Source organism: Nerophis ophidion, linkage group LG14 (assembly GCF_033978795.1).
Source record: "Nerophis ophidion isolate RoL-2023_Sa linkage group LG14, RoL_Noph_v1.0, whole genome shotgun sequence".
Taxonomy (NCBI): domain Eukaryota; kingdom Metazoa; phylum Chordata; class Actinopteri; order Syngnathiformes; family Syngnathidae; genus Nerophis; species Nerophis ophidion.
In genome coordinates this window covers 29,122,917-29,145,590 of record NC_084624.1, presented here as the reverse complement: position 1 = coordinate 29,145,590, position 22,674 = coordinate 29,122,917, and the positions used below count along the sequence as shown (strand labels likewise).

The following is a 22,674-nucleotide window of genomic DNA, read 5'->3' as shown; positions in this document are numbered from 1 at the left end:
CGCAGCTCTTCAGGCGCTGACCATCCATTCATCACCCGTATGGGATTTGCGTCGAGGGCGTTGGGTTGGGGGGGTGTATGTGTGGCGTATATTTTTTTGTGAATGTTTGTGTGTGTGTGTGTGTGTGTGTGTCTGTGTGTGTGTGTGTGTGTGTGTGTGCGTGCGTGCGTGCGTGCGTGTGTGTAAGCCCGCAGTGTGTCTCTGTTCCGCGGCCTTGATGTATAATGCAGTCGCTAGTCCAAAGTCAACAACAGGTGTGTGTCCTTGAGAGACAAAAAGGGAGTTTGTTGTGTCCTCGCTGCAGTGACTTTCAGGAGAGTATCGAAGCCAGGGAAACAATCCAAGTTAGAATGATTTGTATGCGAGTGAAAATAAAATTTGCTTTTCACTCTAAATTGTCTATGACTGGTCCTCAAAAACTGCGGGGTAGACAGTCCGATGTAATCCACAGTTCTTCCCGGATCCTCCAATCATTTGTGGCAGCTTTCGGGTACTTTGAAGACTGCCAGCAACTTCCAATTTGTCGACAAATCAGAGCAACGCTTACTCCAATCAGCAGATGTCCTGTTGTCATAATTCCGAATAGGTGGATATCTTCACGTCCTCGATTAGAAATGGGTCGCCAGGCACGCGGCACTTCTTCTTCACCCAAGAGTCCGTCGTGTGTCCAGCAACAACCGCCTCGTCACGACATCAGGTTTCCCCAAACCCAAAGATCTTGTCAATTTTGTTGAGGCCAATTAAATAGTTCCAATATTTAGATTTGAAGAGCAGTGCAAAAAGAGGCAACAAGAAAGTTAAGACAAGACAAAACAAAGAAGCAAGCAGGAGAGATAAGGGAGAGGAAAGGGGAGCGTCCACCCTTGATGTGTGGAAGAGAGAAATTAAAAACCCAGAATTAAAAATCTGGGTTGATGCTGTGTGCTGGACAGAGCAAAATACATTTCTTTATGCACATTTCGTCTCCCCCGTTTTTGGGTGTTGTTGATAAATGGCTTTTCGCATTGCATAGTAGAGTTTTAACTTGCACTTACAGATGTAGCGACGGACTGCAGTTACTGACAGTGGTTTTCTGGAGTGTTCCTGAGCCCATGTGGTGATATCCTTTACACACTGACGCCGCTTTTTGATGCAGTACCGTTGTTTGTGAATGACTGAGCATTTCATGGAAGCTGCTTTTATGTCCAAACATGGCACCCACATGTTCCCAATTAGCCTGTTCACTTATGGGATGTTTGTTGAGCATTCCTCAACTTCCTCTGTCTTTTTGGACACTTGTGCCAGCTTTTTTGAAACATGCTGCAGGCATCAAATTCAAAATGAGCTAACATTTGCAAAAATTAACGTTTTCCGGTTGGAACGTTAAGTATATTGTCTTTGCAGTCTATTTAATTGAATATAGGTCAAAAAGGATTTGCAAATCATTGTATTCTGTTTTTACTTAGGATTTACACAATGTGCTAACTGCACTGCTTTTGCGTTTTGTAGATAAGGCCTTGCAATAATAATAATAACGCTGATCTCTACTAATTTACCACAACATTAGGCACCCCAGCACTATTTAAACACTAATGGTATCAGTTAGTTAATGGAATCTCAGTACTTAAAGTGCTATTTTAAGTGGCAATATTTCTAAGAATGATGGTGGCAAATGTCACCATGCATGAAAAGTTTGTGTCTAATCCACAGATTGACGATACACTATCAGAAGGAGGTGGTGTAATCGTTAAAGCATGAATGTTACAATGTTTATAAATGTGACCTCCCATGGCTTTCTGTTGTCCCCGCTCCAAGGTTGCAAAGGAGCATTTTGTCAGTTGTAAGAGAGCTAGAGAGCTAGAGAGCTAGAGAGCTAGAGAGAGAGAGAGAGAGAGAGAGAGAGAGAGAGAGAGAGAGAGAGAGAGAGAGGTTGTTTGGTGTTAGTTCAAGTTACTTCCTGTTTCCTGCGCGGTGGTTTGGAGCAGACTGAGGATAGAGAGATAGCTAGCACCCAGCCGGCCCCTCTGTTATCTTCTCCTGTGGAATGTGCCACAACAGCACGGCTAAAATAGGAAAGCCACACGGCCAAAGCAGGCCTGATGCACGCCAAGTAAATGTCAAGCAAGAGAGTGTGTTTAATGATACACACGACAACCTTTAGGTATTGCTCGAGTATTAGATCGAACCCACATTTCGTGTACCTCTACACCGGAATTATGTTTTTACCAATTTGTTTTCTTGTTAGCGAGATTACACAACAGCAAACTGGTTTCCTATTACGTTTGCTGTGAGGGTATACTGTAGATCCAGGAACTTTATTTTTAGCCCTTGACCTGTTAGTCAATATTTATTATGACTAAATAATTTCAGTGGTAGAACCTACATATGCAGTAGTCAGGTACTTATAAAGGTGCATAGTGTGGTGGTAGGATTTTTCAGCCTAAGTATAAGTACCGCTGAGTTGAACATATAGTAGGGGTGTCCCGGTCCGAATTTAATATTGGATATTGGTCCGATATCAGCAAAAAAGAAGTATCTGATGATATCGTCTTTAATCTAAAATGTCCAATATGAGCAGTCCTACAGCGTGTTTATTTGTGCAACACTGGACAGCCAGTTCACATCTTATGTCCTTCAATGAGCACACAATGTTGGTAGTTTCTATTTTTATTTTAGTGACATCTTTTAAAAAAGGTAAACATGCTGGGCAGGCTACTGGGAGCTAGCAGCTACACAACAGCTAAGCACACCATAGCACACAAGCTTGACATACATAAGTGTCCTTAATTGAACAATATTGCCGTCTAAAATAGCACATTTTTCAATTTAAGTATCAAATATTTACAGTTGCATATTACTTACACATACAGAAAAGGTAAACAGGCTGGGCTATACTGTAAGCTAATGGGAGCTAACAGTTAAGCACACCATTGCACACCAATGAGCCCACAATGTTGATATTTTCTATTTTTATTTTAGTGACATCATTTAGAAAAGGTAAACATGATTTGCTATCCTGTAGGCTACTGGGAGCCAGCAGCTACACAACAGCTAAGCACACCATAGTACACACGCTTGACATACGCAAGTGTCCTTAATTGAACAATATTGCAGTCTAAAACAGCACATTTGTCAATTTAAGTATCAAATATTTATAGTTGCATATTACTCACACATACAGAAAAGGTAAACATGCCTAGCTATACCGTAGGCTACACCGTAGCAGCTACACAAGCACACAAGCTTGAGATACGTAAGTGTCTCTAATTGAACAATGTTGCAGTCTAAAACAGAACATTTGTCAATCTAAGTATCAAATATTTATAGTTGCATATTACTCACACATACAGAAAAGGTAAACATGCCTAGCTATACCGTAGGCTACTGGGAGGCAGCAGCTACACAACCGCTAAGCACACCATAGCACACAAGCTTGACATACGTAACTGTCCTCAATTTAACGATATTGCCGTCTAAAACAGCACATTTGTCAATTTAAGTATCCAATATTTATAGTTGCATATTACTCACACATATAAAGTCTACACGGCAGAAGCGTATTTAAAAGTACCCAGTAACAAACGTGTCCACATCATTCAATTTACTGCAGTCTGAGGCTGGCTTAATTTAATTGTCATGGCCTCTAGGTGTTACCAAACAAATAACCACTTCCCTTCAAAAGCATAAGTCTGCCATAAGGTTAGTGTTTTTCATATCTATCATTGTTCTGAGTAATTTCACTTGATCAAGCCTTTTCTAACATTTCACACTACAAAAGAATACAAGAATGTTCAACAATTTGTTCAGATATCGTATCGGATTGATATTTCTGTCGGCCAACCATCAAGGCTCCAATATCGGTGTCGTATCTGAAGTGAAAAATTGGGACACCCCAAGGACAAAATACTAATAAACTATTAACATGGATACAAATAACACAAGTACAAATATAAATAACAGTTATTACTATTATTTAAAAAATGTTTTATAATTTACTAATTCTAAAAAATATATATTTTCATTAATGACAAAGTAGTCTGTTGTAGGGTCAAAATGTCTATCATAAAACATGTATAAACTGTACAGGCAATTTTTAAGGCAACGTTTTCATATTGTTAACTGTCAACAAGTGCAAAACACTTCTACGACAACAAGTCATGACATCTAAAGTGAACCTGGAGTTTTACTACTTAGTTTCACGTACCTTTGCGTGTTTGCCAATCCTTTTTTGGAGCAAGTGTTGCATAAAAGCCAAAGAAAAACCAAAACACAAGTTAATCCTAAAACTCAAAAAACATGTACGATTTCCGAATTCTAAATAGCACACACCTAATGTCGTGGTTTGGTTGGATGTACTAATGCTACAACAACATACAGTGCATCCAGAAAATATTCACAGCGCTTCCCTTTATCCACATCTTTTTATTTTATAGCCTTATTCCAAAATGGAATACATTCATTTTTGTCCTCCAAAATTCTGCAGACAATATTCTTTTAATGACAATGTGCAAAAGTGATTTTTTATTTGCAAATGTATTTAAAATAACAAAAACATTACATATACATTGGTATTCACAGCCTTTTGCGCAATACTTTGTTGATGCACCTTTGGCAGCCATTACAGCCTCAAGTCTTTTTGAAAACGATGCCACAAGCTTGGCACACCTATCTTTGGGCAGTACCTATGAAGCTCCATCAGGTTGGATTAAAAGCGTTGTTTTTCATCAAGGATGTTCCTGTACATTGCTGAAATTATCTTTCCCCCTATCCTGACTAGTCTCTCTGTTTCTGCCACAAAAAAAAACCACCCCCGTAGCATGATGCTGCCATCACCATGCTTTACCGTTGGGATGGTATTGGCCTGGTGATGAACAGTGCCTGGTTTCCTCCAAACTTGATGCCAAAGAGTTCAAACTTTGTCTAGTCAGACCAGAGAAATGTGTTTTTCATGGTCTGACAGTCCTTCAGGTGGAAACCTTAATTTACGAACTTAATTGGTTCTTGAATAGGGTTCGTAAATGGGAACATTCATATAGTGAAGCACGTGTCTCTATAAGAAACAATGTAAATATCAATATTGGTTGTCAGCCTCGACAAGTCCATATTATTTTAGTAAAACTTTGTACACTTTGAACACGACAAAGCGCTAGAGAGTACTGTATATCAAAAAAACATAACAAGGAGGTGATGAATCAAAACTTTATCTTTGATAATAAGCAAAAACAATGACGACGACCAGCTCAGTGCTTACAGAGGACAGAGTAATAAAAATGTATTTTATACTATGAACAAATTTAACATTTACGGAGTAAGGCTCTATCTAACACAGGGGTGTCAAACTCATTTTAGCTCAGGGGCCGCATGGAGGAAAGTCTGTGCACATTTGGACCGGACTATTAAAATCATGGCATTAAAACCAAAAAATAAAGAGAAATTCAGACTTTGTGTTACTTTAGCCAAAAACAGAACAAACACATTCTGGAAATATTACAATAAAAATAGAGATAAAAATACCGGCAGCGGTAAAGTTTAGATTCATGAAGGAAAGAAGAAAGTGAGTGAATGTTTATAACTGAATAAATTTACATAGGCATAAAAATGTGTTTTCTTTTGTATTATTTTTTTTATGAATTAATGTTTATGACAATCTTTTTCCAAAACACAATATAGAATGTGAGATATAACAGGATAATGCATACATTTATCATTTGTTTTCAAAACGGTTACAAAAATGTGGGTGCCAACAATGTACTGTGGGGCCCCATTTTTATGACTTGATGAGGTCCCTGGGAACCAAATTCCTAGCACCAACATTGATGGAGTATTGGCGCTGGCAAAACAGCAGCAGGCGATTGTGGCCTGCGGTTCTAATACTAATCAAATATCATCCCGGTGGCCTTAGATAAATCATTCGCCGGCTGGATCTGGCCCAAGGGCCTTGACTTTGACATCCCTGCTTTAACATATTAAAATGTTGAAAAAGTGAAGCGCTGTGAATATTTTTTGGATGCACTGTACTCCATATTAAACAAATTGTAAAATGAACGGCACATTTTTTTTTTCACTAAAGAAGTCCGTTTCAAATTCAGAAGCCGACCTTAATGCTTTATAAAATCTGTGTTTGATGTCTTGCGAACTATCGGGGGAACGCATTTACCCATGTCAACTCATCGTCTGGCCTCACAAATATGTCAGCAGTGTCACATGCACGCCGAGGCGTAAGATTGTGACGCCTAAAGCTAGAGAGAGAAATGCAACGAGAGCATGTGTCGGCCGTCATGTGATTGAAACCTCAGAAAACAGGAGCTGCTCACAAACAGCTGACAGGTTGATACAGCTCCTTTGGTTGTTTTTGTTGTGGATAGATTAATCAACAATCACTTGAGCCATCGTTGCTCACAGTGGAGCATGAACAGGCCAATGAAAATATTTAGCTTTACAAGTATCACTCTTATTGGAATGATAATATGAAAGTCAAAAATACGAGATAAGTATCTGTCAAACTGAAACGCCTCAAACACTCGCACAACTATAGGATCTGTAAGATCACCTTATAGCCTTTACCCCAGGTCTTAAAGTCATTATGGTGTTAAAATAGTCTTAAAAAGGGGTTGAAGCCTGATGTTGTTTCCCTTGTTTGCAATACATTTGGTGCAATTAGAATGCAAAATGTCTTCCTCTGAAAAAGTGAGGAAGTTTCAAACGATCGATGCAAAGTTACTTTACAGTCAGTTTAGGGATGAAGTTTACAACTTGAGCGGGAGATTGATTTGCCTACCATAATCCACCAACAACACAGTAATGTCACCTCATTGGAGGTTTTTATTGTTTTATGTTTATCAAATTTGTTTGCATGTCATAATTCCTCATATTTATACATCCATCCATCCATCCATTTTCTACCGCTTATTCCCTTTCGGGGTCGCGGGGGGCGCTGGCGCCTATCTCAGCTACAATCGGGCGGAAGGCGGGGTACACCCTGGACAAGTCGCCACCTCATCGCAGGGCCAACACAGACAGACAGACAACATTCACACTCACATTCACACACTAGGGCCAATTTAGTGTTGCCAATCAACCTATCCCCGGGTACTCCGGCTTCCTCCCACCTCCAAAGACATATTTATACAGTAAGTCAGAATTTTATTGTGCACTCCGATTTCACAGGGCTGTTTATTACTTTTGCTGTTTCTGCTCTGTATCTGTGTCATTCAAGCAGCCAATGTAGCTCTCTATAGCAGTGGTTCTCAGACTTTTTTCAGTGATGTACCCCCTGTGAAATTTTTTTTAGTTCAAGTACCCCCTAATCAGAGCAAAGTATTTTTGGTTGAAAAAAAGAGATAAAGAAGTAAAATACAGCACTATGTCATCAGTTTCTGATTTATTAAATTGTGTAACAGTGCAAAATATTGCTCATTTGTAGTGGTCTTTCTTGAAATATTTGGAAAAAAATATATAAAAATAACTAAAAACTTGTTAAAAAATAAACAAGTGATTCAATTATAAATCAATATTTCTACACATAGAAACAATCATCAACTTAAAGTGCCCTCTTTGGGGATTGTAATAGAGATCCATCTGGATTCATGAACTTAATTCTTAACATTTATTCACAAAAAAAGAAATCTTTAACATCAATATTTATGGAACATGTCCACAAAAAATCTATCGGTCAACACTGAATATTGCATTGTTGCATTTCTTTTCACAGTTTATGAACTTACATTCATATTTTGTTGAAGTATTATTCAATAAATATATTTATAAAGGATTTTTGAATTGTTGCTATTTTTAGAATATTTTTGAAATATCTCACATACCCCTTGGCATACCTTGAAGTACCCCCTGGGGTACACGTACCCCCATTTGAGAACCACTGCTCTAGCGTATTAACACATCGGCCGCCTACGGCAGTGCTTCTCAGCCTTTTTTCAGTGATGTACCCCCTGTGAACATTTTTTTAATTCAAGTACCCCCTAATCAGAGCAAAGCATTTTTGGTTGAAAAAAAGAGATAAAGAAGTAAAATACAGCACTATGTCATCAGTTTCTGATTTATTAAATTGTATAACAGTGCAAAATATTGCTCATTTGTAGTGGTCTTTCTTGAACTATTTGGAAAAAAAATAATAATAATTACTAAAAACTTGTTGAAAAAAAACCAAGATTCAATTATGAATAACGATTTCTACACATAGAAGTAATCATCAACTTAAAGTGCCCTCTTTGGGGATTGTAATAGAGATCCATCTGGATTCATGAACAGGCCAATGTTCTAAACATTTCTTCACAAAAAACTAAATCTTTATTAAATTGTGTAACAGTGCAAAATATTGCTCATTTTTAGTGGTCTTTCTTGAACTATTTGGAAAAAAAGATATAAATATAACTAAAAACTTGTTGGAAAAAAAACAAGTGATTCAATTATAAATAAAGATTTCTACACATAGAAGTAATCATCAACTTAAAGTGCCCTCTTTGGGGATTGTAATAGAGATCCATTGTCATGTTTTGTGGTCACGTTCTGTTTGTTTTTGGACTCATTGGGCACTCTTGTTTGTTTTTGTCACCATGATTACCAATTAGTTTTCACCTGTCATGTCACGCACCTGGTTCATTTGGACTCATGCACCTGTTAATCACCACAGCATTATTTAAGCCTGTAGTTGCCAGGCAGTTAGCCTGGCAACATCACCTCCTACACACCCATGTTATCCATACCCATGATCCATGCTCTTTTTCAGTCACAGTAAGAGTTTTCGTTTTTGTTGTCCATAGTTTTGCCTTAGTGCAAGTTTTAGTTTTCATAGCCAAATTTTTGTACGTCCTCTGTGAGCGCCTTTTGTTTGTTCCTTTTTTTAGAATGGATACCCAGGACACGTTGGGAAGACTATGTCTCCCGGCTGGCCTGGGAACGCTTCGGGATCCCCCGGGAAGAGCTAGACGAAATGGCTGGGGAGAGGGAAGTCTGGGTTTCCCTGCTTAGGCTGTTGCCCCCGCGACCCGACCTCGGATAAGCGGAAGATGATGGATGGATGGATGGATGGATGGATGGATGGATGGATGGATAATATAATATGTCATTACCACAGGAAAACAAACCACACCATAGTCCAAGTCATGACATCCATCTGGATTCATGAACTTAATTCTAAACATTTCTTCACAAAAAAAAAGAAAAAATTGACATCAATATTTATGGAACATGTCCACTAAAAATCGGTCTGGCAACACTGAATATTGCATTGTTGTATTTTTTTTCACAGTTTATGAACTTAAATTCATATTTTGTTGAAGTATTATTCAATAAATATATTTACAAAGGATTTTTGAATTGCTGCTATTTTTAGAATATTTTTTAAAAATCTCACGTACACCTTGGCATACCTTCAAGTACCCCCAGGGGTATGCGTACCCCCATTTGAGAACCACTGCTCTATAGCAGACCTGGGCAAATTTAAGGGCTGGGGGCTGCATGTGGCCCGTTAAGCTTTTCAATCAGGCCGGCCGGACATTCTCAAATATTTGTTTTAGTTTTTTAAGATGGAAACTTTAGCTGCCATTATGATGTGCAGTGATGTTTTCAAATGACCGTTCGTCTTGAACTATACAAAGCATTTTAATGGTTGGAATCTGTGCTTTTGCATGACATACGAGTAACCAGTGTTCGGACTAATGGGTTAACATAAAAAAAGAAAAAAAGAACTAACTAAATAGTTACTTTTCACAATAACACATTACTTTATAGTGTATGTAACTGAGTTAGTAACTGAGTTACTTTTGAAATAAAGTAACTAGTAACTGTAACTAGTTACTGGTTTTCAGTAACTAACCAAACACTGCTAGTTACTATAGCAATCTAAGTCACAGCAGCTCAGACAACATTCCAAGCAGTGTGGGTGGGTGCGTTTCCACAGAGTGTTCCCAGAACGACCAGCCTGAAATGTGGGTGTCTGGGACAAACGCGAAAGGATATTTTTACAACAAAGTTCTAAAGCTTAATAATGTATCAGATATGTCAGATTGTAGGTGGGGGTTTTTTAGCCCTTCACAGTCATATTTCGATGTGTTTGTTGCATTTTTGTTATGTTTCGCTTGATTGTAAAATATGTAGATTGAGAGGGAGTGTGATGTTCATATGTTGTCAATATTCAGTGTTTTATCGTTCATAGTTAATATTGGAAATCCCACAATCTTTATTTTCATGTACATTATGGGTGTCTCATTCATTAAAAAAATGCAAAATTCCATTCCGTTTTTTAATGCGGCCTGTTTTCAGACTTTGTGAGTTTTTATATTAGTGTTCCTAAAATTAGGACCCAAGCACACATACTGTACATCAGATTTATTCATATATATATATATATACATATATATATATATATATACATATGGATGGCTATACCGGCCCCCAGACACATATGTTTTCTCCCAAATGTGGCCCCCCAAGTCAAAAAAATTGCCCAGGCATGCTCTATCGTCTTTATAATTGAGGCCTACAAAGTCTACCTTGCAACAAGTGGCATAACGGTCATTGTGTATTGTAGCACTGCAGTGAATTCCATCCATCCATTTACTACCGCTTATCCCCTTTGGGGTCACGGGGGGCGCTAGTGCCTAACTTAGCTACAATCGGGCGGAAGGCGGAGTACACCCTGGACAAGTCGCCACCTCATCGCAGACTACAATGAATTACAAATTGTAATTGTTGTTTGCTGTCTTTGTCACTGGGCTTGTTTACTCTCAGCAACTGAGCTTAGACGTTATCTCACTTGTGCATTCTTTTTCTAGAATGTGTTGATGCAACCCATGCTTATGTTTTACGAACTACGTTATAAAACGTGATTTGCTGTACCTTTTTTTTTATGTGTCTCTAGCCTCTGGAATCTCCACACCACCCACCACGCCAACACAGACACCCAGCCAGCCTGTGTTCACCCAAGAGGCCACGCAGAGCGTTCCAAGCCCAGAACGCCTACTGGGAGACCGTTTCCGCTCCCGCTGTGTGTCGACGCCTCCCGACACAGGACAGCGCTCCACCCTTCCCTCGGCAAAACCACCGAAACCTTCCTCGAGCCCTGTGCCGCTGTACTCTACCTCACAACAAGTGAGTCACTCTGCAAATGTTACTAATCTTGCAAGTATTTTAGTTTTGGGACTCATTAACATACTTTTAAACAAATAGTGCGTTAATGTTACATTAAAGAAAATATCACAACACAGACATGAAATTGGTGTTTTGGGTCTTAAAAGACTATTGATCACGTTTAGGGTTGTCTCAATACCAATATTTTGGTACCAGTACCAAAATATTGGTACTTTACATTGGTTTTGGATGATACTGAAAATTTAGGGAGCAATCGGATACAAAGTAGTTACAGGGTTGGTCATATTTAAATTAGCATGTGTCATGTCTTATTTTCTGAGTTTATGAATACATAATATGAATTTTTAAAGAAAAAAGATTTGGTGACCATAAAAAATATTGATGTAATCATAGTAGTATCGACTGGATACGCTCTTGTACTTGGTATTATTAAAGTGGATGTCAGGTGTAGTTCCACCCATTGCATTAGTTTACATTGTAACGCCGGTGAGATATTCTATCCTCCTACGGTGTGCAGTGAAGCATGTTTAGCTATTCCTCGTCCTGCAGGGATGATACTTGTAAGAAACATATTTATTTGTCGCCATCTAGCCGAGGATTAGTGATTTAGAAGTAGCTAAAACACTGCCGATTGTGGATGGACTTTAGCCGCTAAGTAGCTAGCCTTCTTATAAAGCACCTCTTCCTGAGAGCGTTTCAGTGTTATAACTTCACCTTTATCGTTAGTTTTTAAGCCAAAATCCGTCCATTCTCCCTTTTCTGTCTACACACTGTGTGTACTTGTAAGTATTCTGTGATTGTGTGCTGCCGAACATGTTTTTCTGCTCGTAAAATCAGCAATGTCACGACGTGAAGACAACGATGTGCCGTCATGCCTGTAAGAAAATATGGCTTCAAACAGAGTATAGTACCGGTATACCGTATAAACCTAATCATGTCAAAAACATTTTGTGTCATCAGTGTTACAAAACCAGTTCAAAAGTCAATATTCCTTCTTTAGCTGAGTTTACACATACTGTATTGACTGAACCTTGAATGGCATATGCGTGTGAAGGCGCAGGTGAAGTATGTAGAACTGAAGTATAAACTAGACAACTGACATTACTACGATTGATAATGATAAAAAAAAAATGAGCAATGAAGGAAGAACTAACTACAGCAAGGGTGTACAAAAGGGATGGGGGCCACTTTGATACATTTTTATATTAAAAACACCCAACGTAGATCAATATATGCTAAGTTATCTGTTGGCTTTTGGATGCAGTATAGGCCCCTACTAATGTTTCAAAACCCCCCCTGCGAATGGCAAACTACACAAATAAAAGACCCTAAAAGGTCCTATTTTTAATACTCCAAACTAGGGGTGTCAAACTCATTTTAGCTCAGGGGCCACATGCAGGAAATTCCCAAGTGGGAAGGATTGGTAAAATCATGGCATAACTTAAAAAGAAAGACAACTTCACTTGTTTTCTTTGTTTGAAAATAGAACAAGCACATTCTGAAAAAGGTGCACACCATAATGCTGTTGTTTTTTTACACTTACATGTTGCAGTTAATAGTATTCAATCTTCATTTGTCGTTGCCAATACTTTTATGTGATAATGTCACATCAAAGGTGGAATTGAGTCTGGCAGAGTTTTAAAATGCTTATATTGCTGTCATTTTTTAATCTTTACAATATTAAATAAATAATATCAAAATCTAATTACAGAATATTTTCCTCAACTGATGTATGTGGTTTATTCTGTACATACAGTGCAGGCCAAAAATTTGCACACCTTCTTATTCAATGCGTTTTCTTTATTTTCATGATGATTTACATTGTAGATTGTCACTGAAGGCATCAAAACTATGAATGAACAGTTGTGGAGGTATGTAATTAACATAAAAAGATGAAATAACTGAAAACATGTTTTATATTCTAGTTTCTTCAAACTAGCCACCCTTTGCTCTGATTACTACTTTGCACACTTTTGGCATTCTCTCGATGATCTTCAAGAAGTAGTCACCTGAAAGGGTTTTCACTTCACAGGTGTGCTTGAGGCTCATCAAGAGAATGCCAAGAGAGTGCAAAGCAGTAATGAGAGCAATGGTTAGCCATTTAGAAGAAACTAGACTATAAAACATGTTTTCAGTTATTTCACCTTTTTTTGTTTAGTACATATCTCCACATGTGTTCAGTCATAGTTTAATGCCTTCAGTGACAATCTACAATGTATATAGTCATGAAAATAAAGAAAATACATTGAATGAGAGGGTGTGTCCAAACTTTTGGCCTGTCCTGTATGTAGCATCATCTACAACAACAAAAATTAATTTGGACTCATTTAATCAATCACATATGAAGTTAGAAGGGGATACAAATTATTTCAGCATATTGATGCGCACCCAAAAAATGTGTCCCCAGTCATTAGTGCAAGATGAAATATACAGATTATCAAAGGCATTTATTTGTTTACAAAATGTCAGAGGTTACATTACCAACAATATATTTGACAATCAAGGCATGAACGTAACAATCCACGTCGTATCATTACTATCACAAGTAAGCAGCGCAAGTACGTACCGTCCAAACACGGAAGTGTTGCCTCTTTTTTAACACGGCACATAGCTTAAGTAGACGCTGCTGTGATGCGAGAAATTCGGTCGCCATCTTGAAGTGGTGATGAGGAGCGGGCGACCAGCCTAAACTGACAGTTGAAAGGTAGAAAACAAACATGGTGTTCAGCTATTCCTGCTCAAATGAGCAGACTGTTGAAAATAGGAAATAAGATTTAACATTAATGTACTATTGGTTGTATTTTGTGAAAAGATTATTACCACAGACTTGAGAAGGAGCAAATATCTTCAATAGTACTGAAATCGTAGCCGCTAGCAAACAAGAGTATGACCATAATTGAATTGCGTGTAAATGATATTAATTATATTTGGATAACATAACATGAAAAAGAAATTGCATTCTCATTTTAGATAAAAATATAAGATGATACTTTCTTAAAAGTATAATTGTAACAACAATTGGTTTGTTGATGGGATGTAAACAAAAAATACTTTTGACATTTAGGGAAGACAACTGCTATATGATGTATGTGAATATGATGTAATGGATAGAAATGCCTGATGCTGGATGTCAAAAAAAAAAAAATTAATAAAAGTATAATTGTAACCAGGAATAAGTCTTCAAGTAACAATATTCAAATACTAACATTGTTGGGTAAGACAGAATTTGGTTTTATTCTAAATACAGTGTAACAGATTGGTGGTTTTAGCTGATATAAAGACTTTCAGGTGTTTATGTGTAAGTATTTGGCATATACATATAAAACAATCACTGTAAACATTATCATTAAAGGGAAGAATGTAATACAAAATATCGATACAAAGTGTCAATACAGAATAAACTCTGCTGCTGCAGCAACAGAGGTACAGTCTATAGCAGACATGGGCAAACCACGACCCGCAGGCCCTATACGGCCCGTTGAACGTTTTAATCCGGCCCGCGGAACTTGTCCAAATTATTGAACAAATTTTTCTTTTTCTTTTTTTATTTTTATTTAATTTTTTACAAAAAACTCTTATCAATGTTAAGGCTTCTGCCTCCTGTATGCGTTTTCAGCGCTTGACTATCATTAAGGAGGAGCCACCCATTAAATTATATTATTAAATTGCATTTCGTATTATCATCGGCGGTAAACCTCGTTCGTTTCACCATATCCCTGTAATACCGCGTTTCCCCACTACATGGCGCTCATTGACCTTTTTGGCCTGTGGGATATTACTCCCTTCTTCTCTTTAGGTTTGTCCTGTGAGCAATGTTCCCTCTAATATTTCATGTGTGTGAGCAAACACACAAACTCCCTGAGCATCAGTGGAACATCAGACGTGCACACTGTGGCCGCACCACCGTCACACCTGTCCCAAACTTGACATCATAACAATTAAAATGTTTTATTAAAATAATTTTCTGATAAAAGTGATTTTTGCCCTCTTACAATGACAATAACAAAAAAAAACATGTTTTTCATGAACTATGTGCTAGTATTGTATGTCTGGTTGCGGGTCCTGCCTTTAAAAGAAATGTTACCCCTTTCAAACACTACATTTAGTTCCTGTAACTTTCTGTATATAAAATATATATTTTTATTAGCATTTATGAAATTTAGTGACAATATTTCATGACTAATATCCTTAGATTAACATTCTTAATAAATGTCAGTAAAATAAGCACACATCTGATTGAGGAGTCAGAGTGTTACAACCTGGCATTTACACATTGTGTGGCGTTGGGGTTGTCCGACTTTTTGTGTGACCATAAACGCAACACTGGCTAAGTGCCATGAGTGCTTGTGTTGGTGCAGGGGAGACAGCGAGCGGCTGCTGTTGAAACAACGGATGACAATGTTGGTTTAAGCCTTGTTTGTATGGCAGAAAATTACCAGTTTTTATAGATAAAAAGTTTTTTTTTACTCATGTTTTTGGTGTGGTTACAAACAGTTTTGCTCATTAAAGTGATTGATGGAATTCCTGTCCGTAAAGTGTCTTGACAGACGATAATTGAACTGTGTTGACAAAGATTGTTTTATTCATCAGGGCCACTCTTGTTGTCACTAGTGACTCATGGAGTTGCATTGCAAAATCGTACAGAATGAATTGTAATGTGTTTATTTTTTTTAAAAGTTCAGATGGGATTTTTGATTTTCTGCACGGCATTAATATGCTGTGCGCAGAGGACGCGTGAGCAGTGCGCGATTGCGCAGGCGCGCACCTTAGCGGGAATGTTGCCTTTGTTTAGCACTGGATGAAAGTAATGATGTAAAAGACACTGCTCAACTCTTAATTTGTATCCGTGGGATTAATGACAATTTTGAAATAACTGAAGAGTTTTTGGCTATGGAGCCTCTGAAGGGAACAACGCGTGGAGAGGATCTGTTCAACCATGTGTCTGCTGCCATTGAAAGACGTAAGCTACCTTGGAGTAAACTGGCCAATGTCACAACGGATGGATCACCAAATTTGACTGGAAGACATGCTGGGCTGCTGAAAAGAATCCAGGATAAAGTGAAAGAGGAAAACCCTGACCAGGATGTTGTCTTCCTACATTGCATCATCCATCAGGAATCACTGTGTAAGTGTATATTGCAGCTTGATCACGTCATGAAACCAGTGGTAAAACTAGTCAACTTTATACGCGCAAAGGGACTTCAGCATCGTCAGTTCATCGCGTTCCTGGAAGAAACTGATGTTGATCATCACGACCTGTTGTACCACTCTCGTGTCTGCTGGTTAAGTTTGGGCAAAGTGTTTCAACGAGTGCGGGACCTGCAAGACGAGATCAGCGAGTTTTTGGAGTTAGTGGGGAAATCCACCGAATTTCCTTAGCTAAGCGACAAGAACTGGCTTTGTGATTTTGCGTTTGCTGTGGACATATTTTCGTACTTGAACGAGCTGAATGTTAGACTACAGGGGAAAGATCAGTTTGTGCACGACATGTACAAGCCTTCCAATCTAAGCTAACTTTGTTCTCCAGACAAATTGCAAACAATTATTTTTGTGCATTTCTCTACACTTGCCACACAGAAAGACGTGACGGGAAACGCAAAGAAACAGACAATCAATTGACGACCTGCACGGAGAATTTAACCGTCGGTTCTCTGATTTTGACAACATTCTATCGTCACTTCAGTTGGTATCCTGTCCCCTGTCACAAGACCCCGAAAAGGCACCAGAAGAGGTGCAATCGGAACTGATCGATCTTCAGTCAGACTCCCTCTTAAAGGAGAAGTTCAACTCTCTAAAACTGAATTACTTTTGTGCTACACTCAACGAAGCCATGTTCCCAAACCTCCGAAGACGGCACAGAAGATGCTAACTTTGTTTGGCTCGACCTACGTCTGTGAGCAGACATTCAGCGTCATGAACATCAACAAATCCCGTCACAGATCCAGGTTAACTGACCAGCATCTCGGAGCTATCCTGAGAATCGCCAAAACCAAACTCACTCCAGACTTGATGCATTGGCCAAAAAGTGAGATCAACAACACTGTTCCCACTGAAACCGTGAGTTTCTCTGCTATTATTCTGTGATAATCAAATATAAATAATTCAAGTAAATCAAATGTATACTGTGAATTTCTCTACTGTGTTTATTCTTAATCAAATGAAATTAATGCATTTGAACAAAAAAAAAAAGTACAATGAGCCTTGCTGCCTACTCATGATATGTTACATGTTTGTAGGCCAAATCCTCTCACGTAATTGCTTTTACATGTAATTTATATTATTTCACACAAACACTCCATCCATCTGTTCCTGGTCCGGCCCCCCCGTCAAATCTTAGAACCCAATGTGGCCCTCCTGGCAAAAATTTGCCCACCTCTGGTCTATAGTTCCCTAAGATATATAGGTACAGTGGGGCAAAAAAGTATTTAGTCAGCCACCGATTGTGCAAGTTCTCCCACTTAAAATGATGACAGAGGTCTGTAATTTTCATCATAGGTACACTTCTAGCACCAAACCCCGCCCCCGCCCCCATCAGTGCGTCGGTTGAGGTGGGCGGGGTTGAGGGCGCGGGGTTGTATAATATAGCCTGGAACACTCATGGATGTACGGGATTCTGGGTAATTTTTATGTTGTGTTTATAATGTGTTACTGTGAGGATGTTCTCCCAAAATGTGTTTGTCATTCTTGTTTGGTGTGGGTTCACAGTGTGGCGCATATTGGTAAGATTGTTAAAGTTGTTTATATCACAACCTTCAGTGTAACCTGTATCACCCAGTATGCCTTGCTATCTCGTACGTGTGACGATAGAAACAGCGAAATGCATGCTTCCGACCAGCACGCAGATAGCATAGCGTAAAGGCGGGCGCGATGGCATGTTGTAGAGGACGTTAAAAGTAAATCCATCATGACACGCCTTCATTATTGTAGTCCGAGTGAAAATTGGAGAATGTTGACCCCGGGTGATGTCCGGGAGAAGCACCGAAATCCGGAATCCCCCCTAACAATCGGGGGGTTGGCGATTATGCAGCTGAGCCACATCAGAGTGGCCAAAGAGCCGCGTGTTGCCGACCCCTGTGGTAGTGCCTTTGAACATTATTTCAAGATGAAAACAATATCCCAGACCGTATTAAAGTGGACTAACAAGTATACAGAGCTCACCTCACACTACAGTCATGATCGCACTGAAGATTTGCGAGGTCTCTGCTTTTTTAATGAATAATTACCCGACTCTGTGTGTGCTGTAATGGATGCTGCATTGGATGGCTAATCAATATTTTATCTCCAACGTTGCGTATCGTTGATATCAACACTCAACGACTGGTGATAGTGATTGAGGGCCAGCGCTTACAGCCTGCTCTGTACTCATCTCCTGACTCCCGTTTTTTATGTGTTTGCCCAATCCAATGTTAAAAGCAATCAATGTAATGGATCATGAACCACTGGAGTTTACTATGAAGCTGAGGAGGGGCTATATGCTTCCTGGGATGTGGCAGGGCTAGATTTATAAAACTTGGCAAAAGAAGCGCTGTGTCACCATTGCAGCATCCCTGAGCAGAGCAGGTATGCAGCCTTCATTGTTGCTGGTGCTGCTGCAGTGGCCCTGCTGCAAACAAAGGGTAATCTTGTGACAAAACACACTGTTCATACAACAATGCCCCATACTATTTTACTTGTTCTACATTTTATGTTAAAGCCTTATTCCAAAATGGAATTGATTTTTGTCCCCAAAATTCTACACACAATACCCCATAATGACAACGTAAAAAAAGTTTTTATTTTTTATTTTGCAATTTTAATTAAAAAAAAAAAAACATTTACATAAGTATTCACAGCCTTTCCGTAATACTTTGAATTTTTATTTTTTTTATGTTTTATTAAATCAACATAAACACAAGATACACTTACAATTAGTGCACCAACCCCAAAACCCTCCCTCCTACCTGGGTGTACTTGAAGGTATGCCAAGGGGTATGTGAGATTTTTTTTAAATATTCTAAAAATAGCAACAATTCATTCTCACTCATTCACATAAAAGGGTTGTTTCCCTCTGTTATTAATATTATGTTTCTTACAATATATATCAATACAGTCTGCAAGGGATACAGTCTGTGAAGCACACAAGATTGTGTGTGTTGCTAGTCCATTAATAGTACTAACCTTTAAAAGTGAATTTTACTCATTTTCATTAATTATTAGTTACTATGTAGCTGCTTTTATATTGTTTTACTTTCTTTTTTGTTCAAGAAAATGTTTTTTATTTATTTCAAGCAATCAATCAATCAATGTTTACTTATATAGCCCTAAATCACTAGTGGTTCAAAGGGCTGCACAAACCACAACACAAACCACTACGACATCCTCGGTAGGCCCACATAAGGGCAAGGAAAACTCACACCCAGTGGGACGTCGGTGACAATGATGACTATGAGAACCTTGGAGAGGAGGAAAGCAATGGATGTCGAGTGGGTCCAACATGATACTGTGAAAGTTAAATCCATAATGGATCAAACACAGTTGCAAGAGTCCAGTCCAAAGCGGATCCAACACAGCAGCGAGAGTCCCGTTCACAGCGGAGCCAGCAGGAAAACATCCCAAGCGGAGGCGGATCAGCAGCGCAGAGATGTCCCCAGCCGATACACAGGCGAGCAGTACATGGCCACCGGATCGGACCGGACCCCCTCCACAAGGGAGAGTGGGACATAGGAGAAAAAGAAAAGAAACGGCAGATCAACTGGTCTAAAAAGGGAGTCTATTTAAAGGCTAGAGTATACAAATTAGTTTTAAGGTGAGACTTAAATGCTTCTACTGATGTGGCATCTCGAACTTTACCGGGAGGGCATTCCAGACTACTGGAGCCCGAAATGAAAACGCTCTATAGCCCGCAGACTTTTTTTGGGCTTTGGGAATCATTAATAAGCCGGAGTCCTTTGAACGCAGATTTCTTGCCGGGACATATGGTACAATACAATCGGCAAGATAGGATGGAGCTAGACCGTGTAGTATTTTATACGTAAGTAGTAAAACCTTAAGGTCACATCTTAAGTGCACAGGAAGCCAGTGCAGGTGAGCCAGTACAGGCGTAATGTGATCAAACTTTCTTGTTCTTGTCAAAAGTCTAGCAGCCGCATTTTGTACCAACTGTAATCTTTTAATGCTAGACATGGGGAGACCCGAAAATAATACGTTACAGTAGTCGAGGCGAGACGTAACAAACGCATGGATAATGATCTCAGCGTCTTTAGTGGACAGAATGGAGCGAATTTTAGCGATATTACGGAGATGAAAGAAGGCCGTTTTAGTAACGCTTTTAATGTGTGCCTCAAAGGAGAGAGTTGGGTCAAAGATAACACCCAGATTCTTTACCGAGTCGCCTTGTTTAATTGTTTGGTTGTCAAATGTTAGAGTTGTATTATTAAATAGAGGTCGGTGTCTAGCAGGACCGATAATCAGCATTTCCGTTTTTTTGGCGTTGAGTTGCAAAAAGTTAGCGGACATCCATTGTTTAATTTCATTAAGACATGCCTCCAGCTGACTACAATCCGGCGTGTTGGTCAGCTTTAGGGGCATGTAGAGTTGGGTGTCATCAGCATAACAGTGAAAGCTAACACCGTATTTGCGTATGATGTCACCTAGCGGCAGCATGTAGATGCTGAAGAGTGCAGGGCCAAGGACCGAACCCTGGGGAACTCCACACGTTACCTTAACGTAGTCCGAGGTCACATTGTTATGGGAGACGCTCTGCATCCTATCAGAAAGATAAGAGTTAAACCAAGACAGGGCTAAGTCTGACATACCAATTCGTGTTTTGATACGTTCTAATAAAATATTAGGATCGACGGTATCGAAAGCAGCGCTAAGATCGAGGAGCAGCAACATAGATGACGAATCAGAATCCATCGTTAGTAATAGATCATTAGTCATTTTTGCGAGGGCTGTCTCCGTGGAGTGATTTGCCCTGAAACCGGATTGAAAGGTTTCACATAGATTGTTAGACGCCAAGTGTTCATTTAACGGCTCCGCAACAATTTTTTCAAGGATTTTTTAAATAAAGGGAAGGTGAGACACCGGTCGGTAGTTTACCATGAGGTCAGGATCGAGGTTAGGTCTTTTAAGAAGAGGATGAATAACCGCTTTTTGAATGCTAGGGGAACAGTGCCCGAGGAAAGTGATAAGTTTATAATATTTAGCACTGATGGACGTAATAATACAAAGAGCTCCTTGATCAGTTTCCCAGGAAGTGGGTCAAGTAAACATGTTGTTTGTTTTATTCCATTTACACGTTGTAACAGTTCCTCTAATGTTATTTCCTCAAAACGAGAGAAACTATTTTGGAGGGCAGTATCCGCCGTATATACAATCGTGTCAGTGTTAATAGAACCCCGTTGTAGCTGGGACACATTGTCTTTAATCTCCTTTCTAATGACTTCAATTTTCTTACTAAAGAATTGCATAAAGTCATCAGCTGAGTGGGTGGAGCTACTGGAAGGAGTCCCTTGTTGGGTTAGCGATGCTACCGTACTAAACAAAAATTTAGGATCGTTTTTATTACGCTGGATGAGATTTGAGTAATATATAGCTTTAGCTAAGGTAAGCATGCGTTTATAAGTTATTAAACTATCACTCCATGCTTGATGGTGCACCAAGTTTAGTCGTGCGCCATTTGCGTTCCAGCTTTCTACATAATAATTTCTGAGCTCTAGTTTCTTCTGTAAACCACGGGATACGCTTTTTTGGAGCCTTTTTTAACTTTAGCGGTGCTATGTTATCAATGGTTTCGCGCAGGGCGTCGTTAAAGTTGTTAGTGAGGTTATCAATAGAGCCCACATACTTTGGGAATGGTGCCATTACCGAGGGCAGTAGGTCAGCAAGAGTTGTCGTTGTGGCCGTATTAATGTTACGGCTGCTATAGCAGTTATTATTATTATTAGTTTGACGAACATGCGTCTGAACCTCGAATTTTATAAGGTAATAATCGGACAATAGTTTAGTATACGGGAGTATCGTAACTTTGGAAACGGTGATACCCCTGACAAGCACTAGGTCTATCGTATTACCGTTGCGATGCGTGGGTTCATTTATTATTTGTGTGAGACCACAGCTATCAATTATAGTCTGGGGCGCTACGCACGGTGGGTCCGATGGGGTATTCATATGGATATTAAAGTCCCCCATTATGATTATATTATCGGCGTGTGTCACTAGATCAGCAACGAACTCTGAGAATTCATTGATAAAGTCCGAATAGGGCCCTGGGCGGCGGTAGATAACTGCCAGGTGTAGAGGCAGCGGTGTGACAGACCTCATAGTAAGCACCTCAAACGATTTATATTTATTATTTATGTTAGGACTAAGGTTAAAGTTTTCGTTGTATATTAGTGCGACCCCCCAACCCCTTTTAAGGGGACGGGCAATATGCGCATGTGTAAAGTTAGGAGGACATGCCTCATTTAGCGCAAACAAGTCGTTTGGTTTAAGCCAGGTTTCGCTGAGACCGATCACGTTGATTGTTGTCTCTGATGATATCATTAACTAACAACGTTTTGGGAGACAATGATCTTATGTTTAAAAAAAACTATATTATAGGTAGTG

At 39.2% G+C, this 22,674-nt stretch overlaps 1 protein-coding gene across 4 annotated transcripts in view; it reads left to right on the top strand.

The window, feature by feature from the left end:
* LOC133568420 (5'-AMP-activated protein kinase subunit gamma-2-like) overlaps positions 1 to 22,674 on the top strand; it is a 90,572-nt gene that overhangs the window by 34,180 nt on the left and 33,718 nt on the right. For 3 of the 4 annotated variants that reach the window (XR_009809601.1, XM_061920325.1, XM_061920326.1), the window contains one exon: positions 10,856 to 11,085. Coding sequence is in view for 3 of the 4 variants with exons in the window: in XM_061920325.1 (XP_061776309.1) it covers positions 10,856 to 11,085 (230 nt within the window). In the remaining variant the exon portion in view is untranslated. Of the gene's footprint in view, positions 1 to 10,855; positions 11,086 to 16,758; positions 17,143 to 22,674 lie in introns of those variants that run through there. The other variant, XM_061920327.1, reaches the window with a different exon arrangement.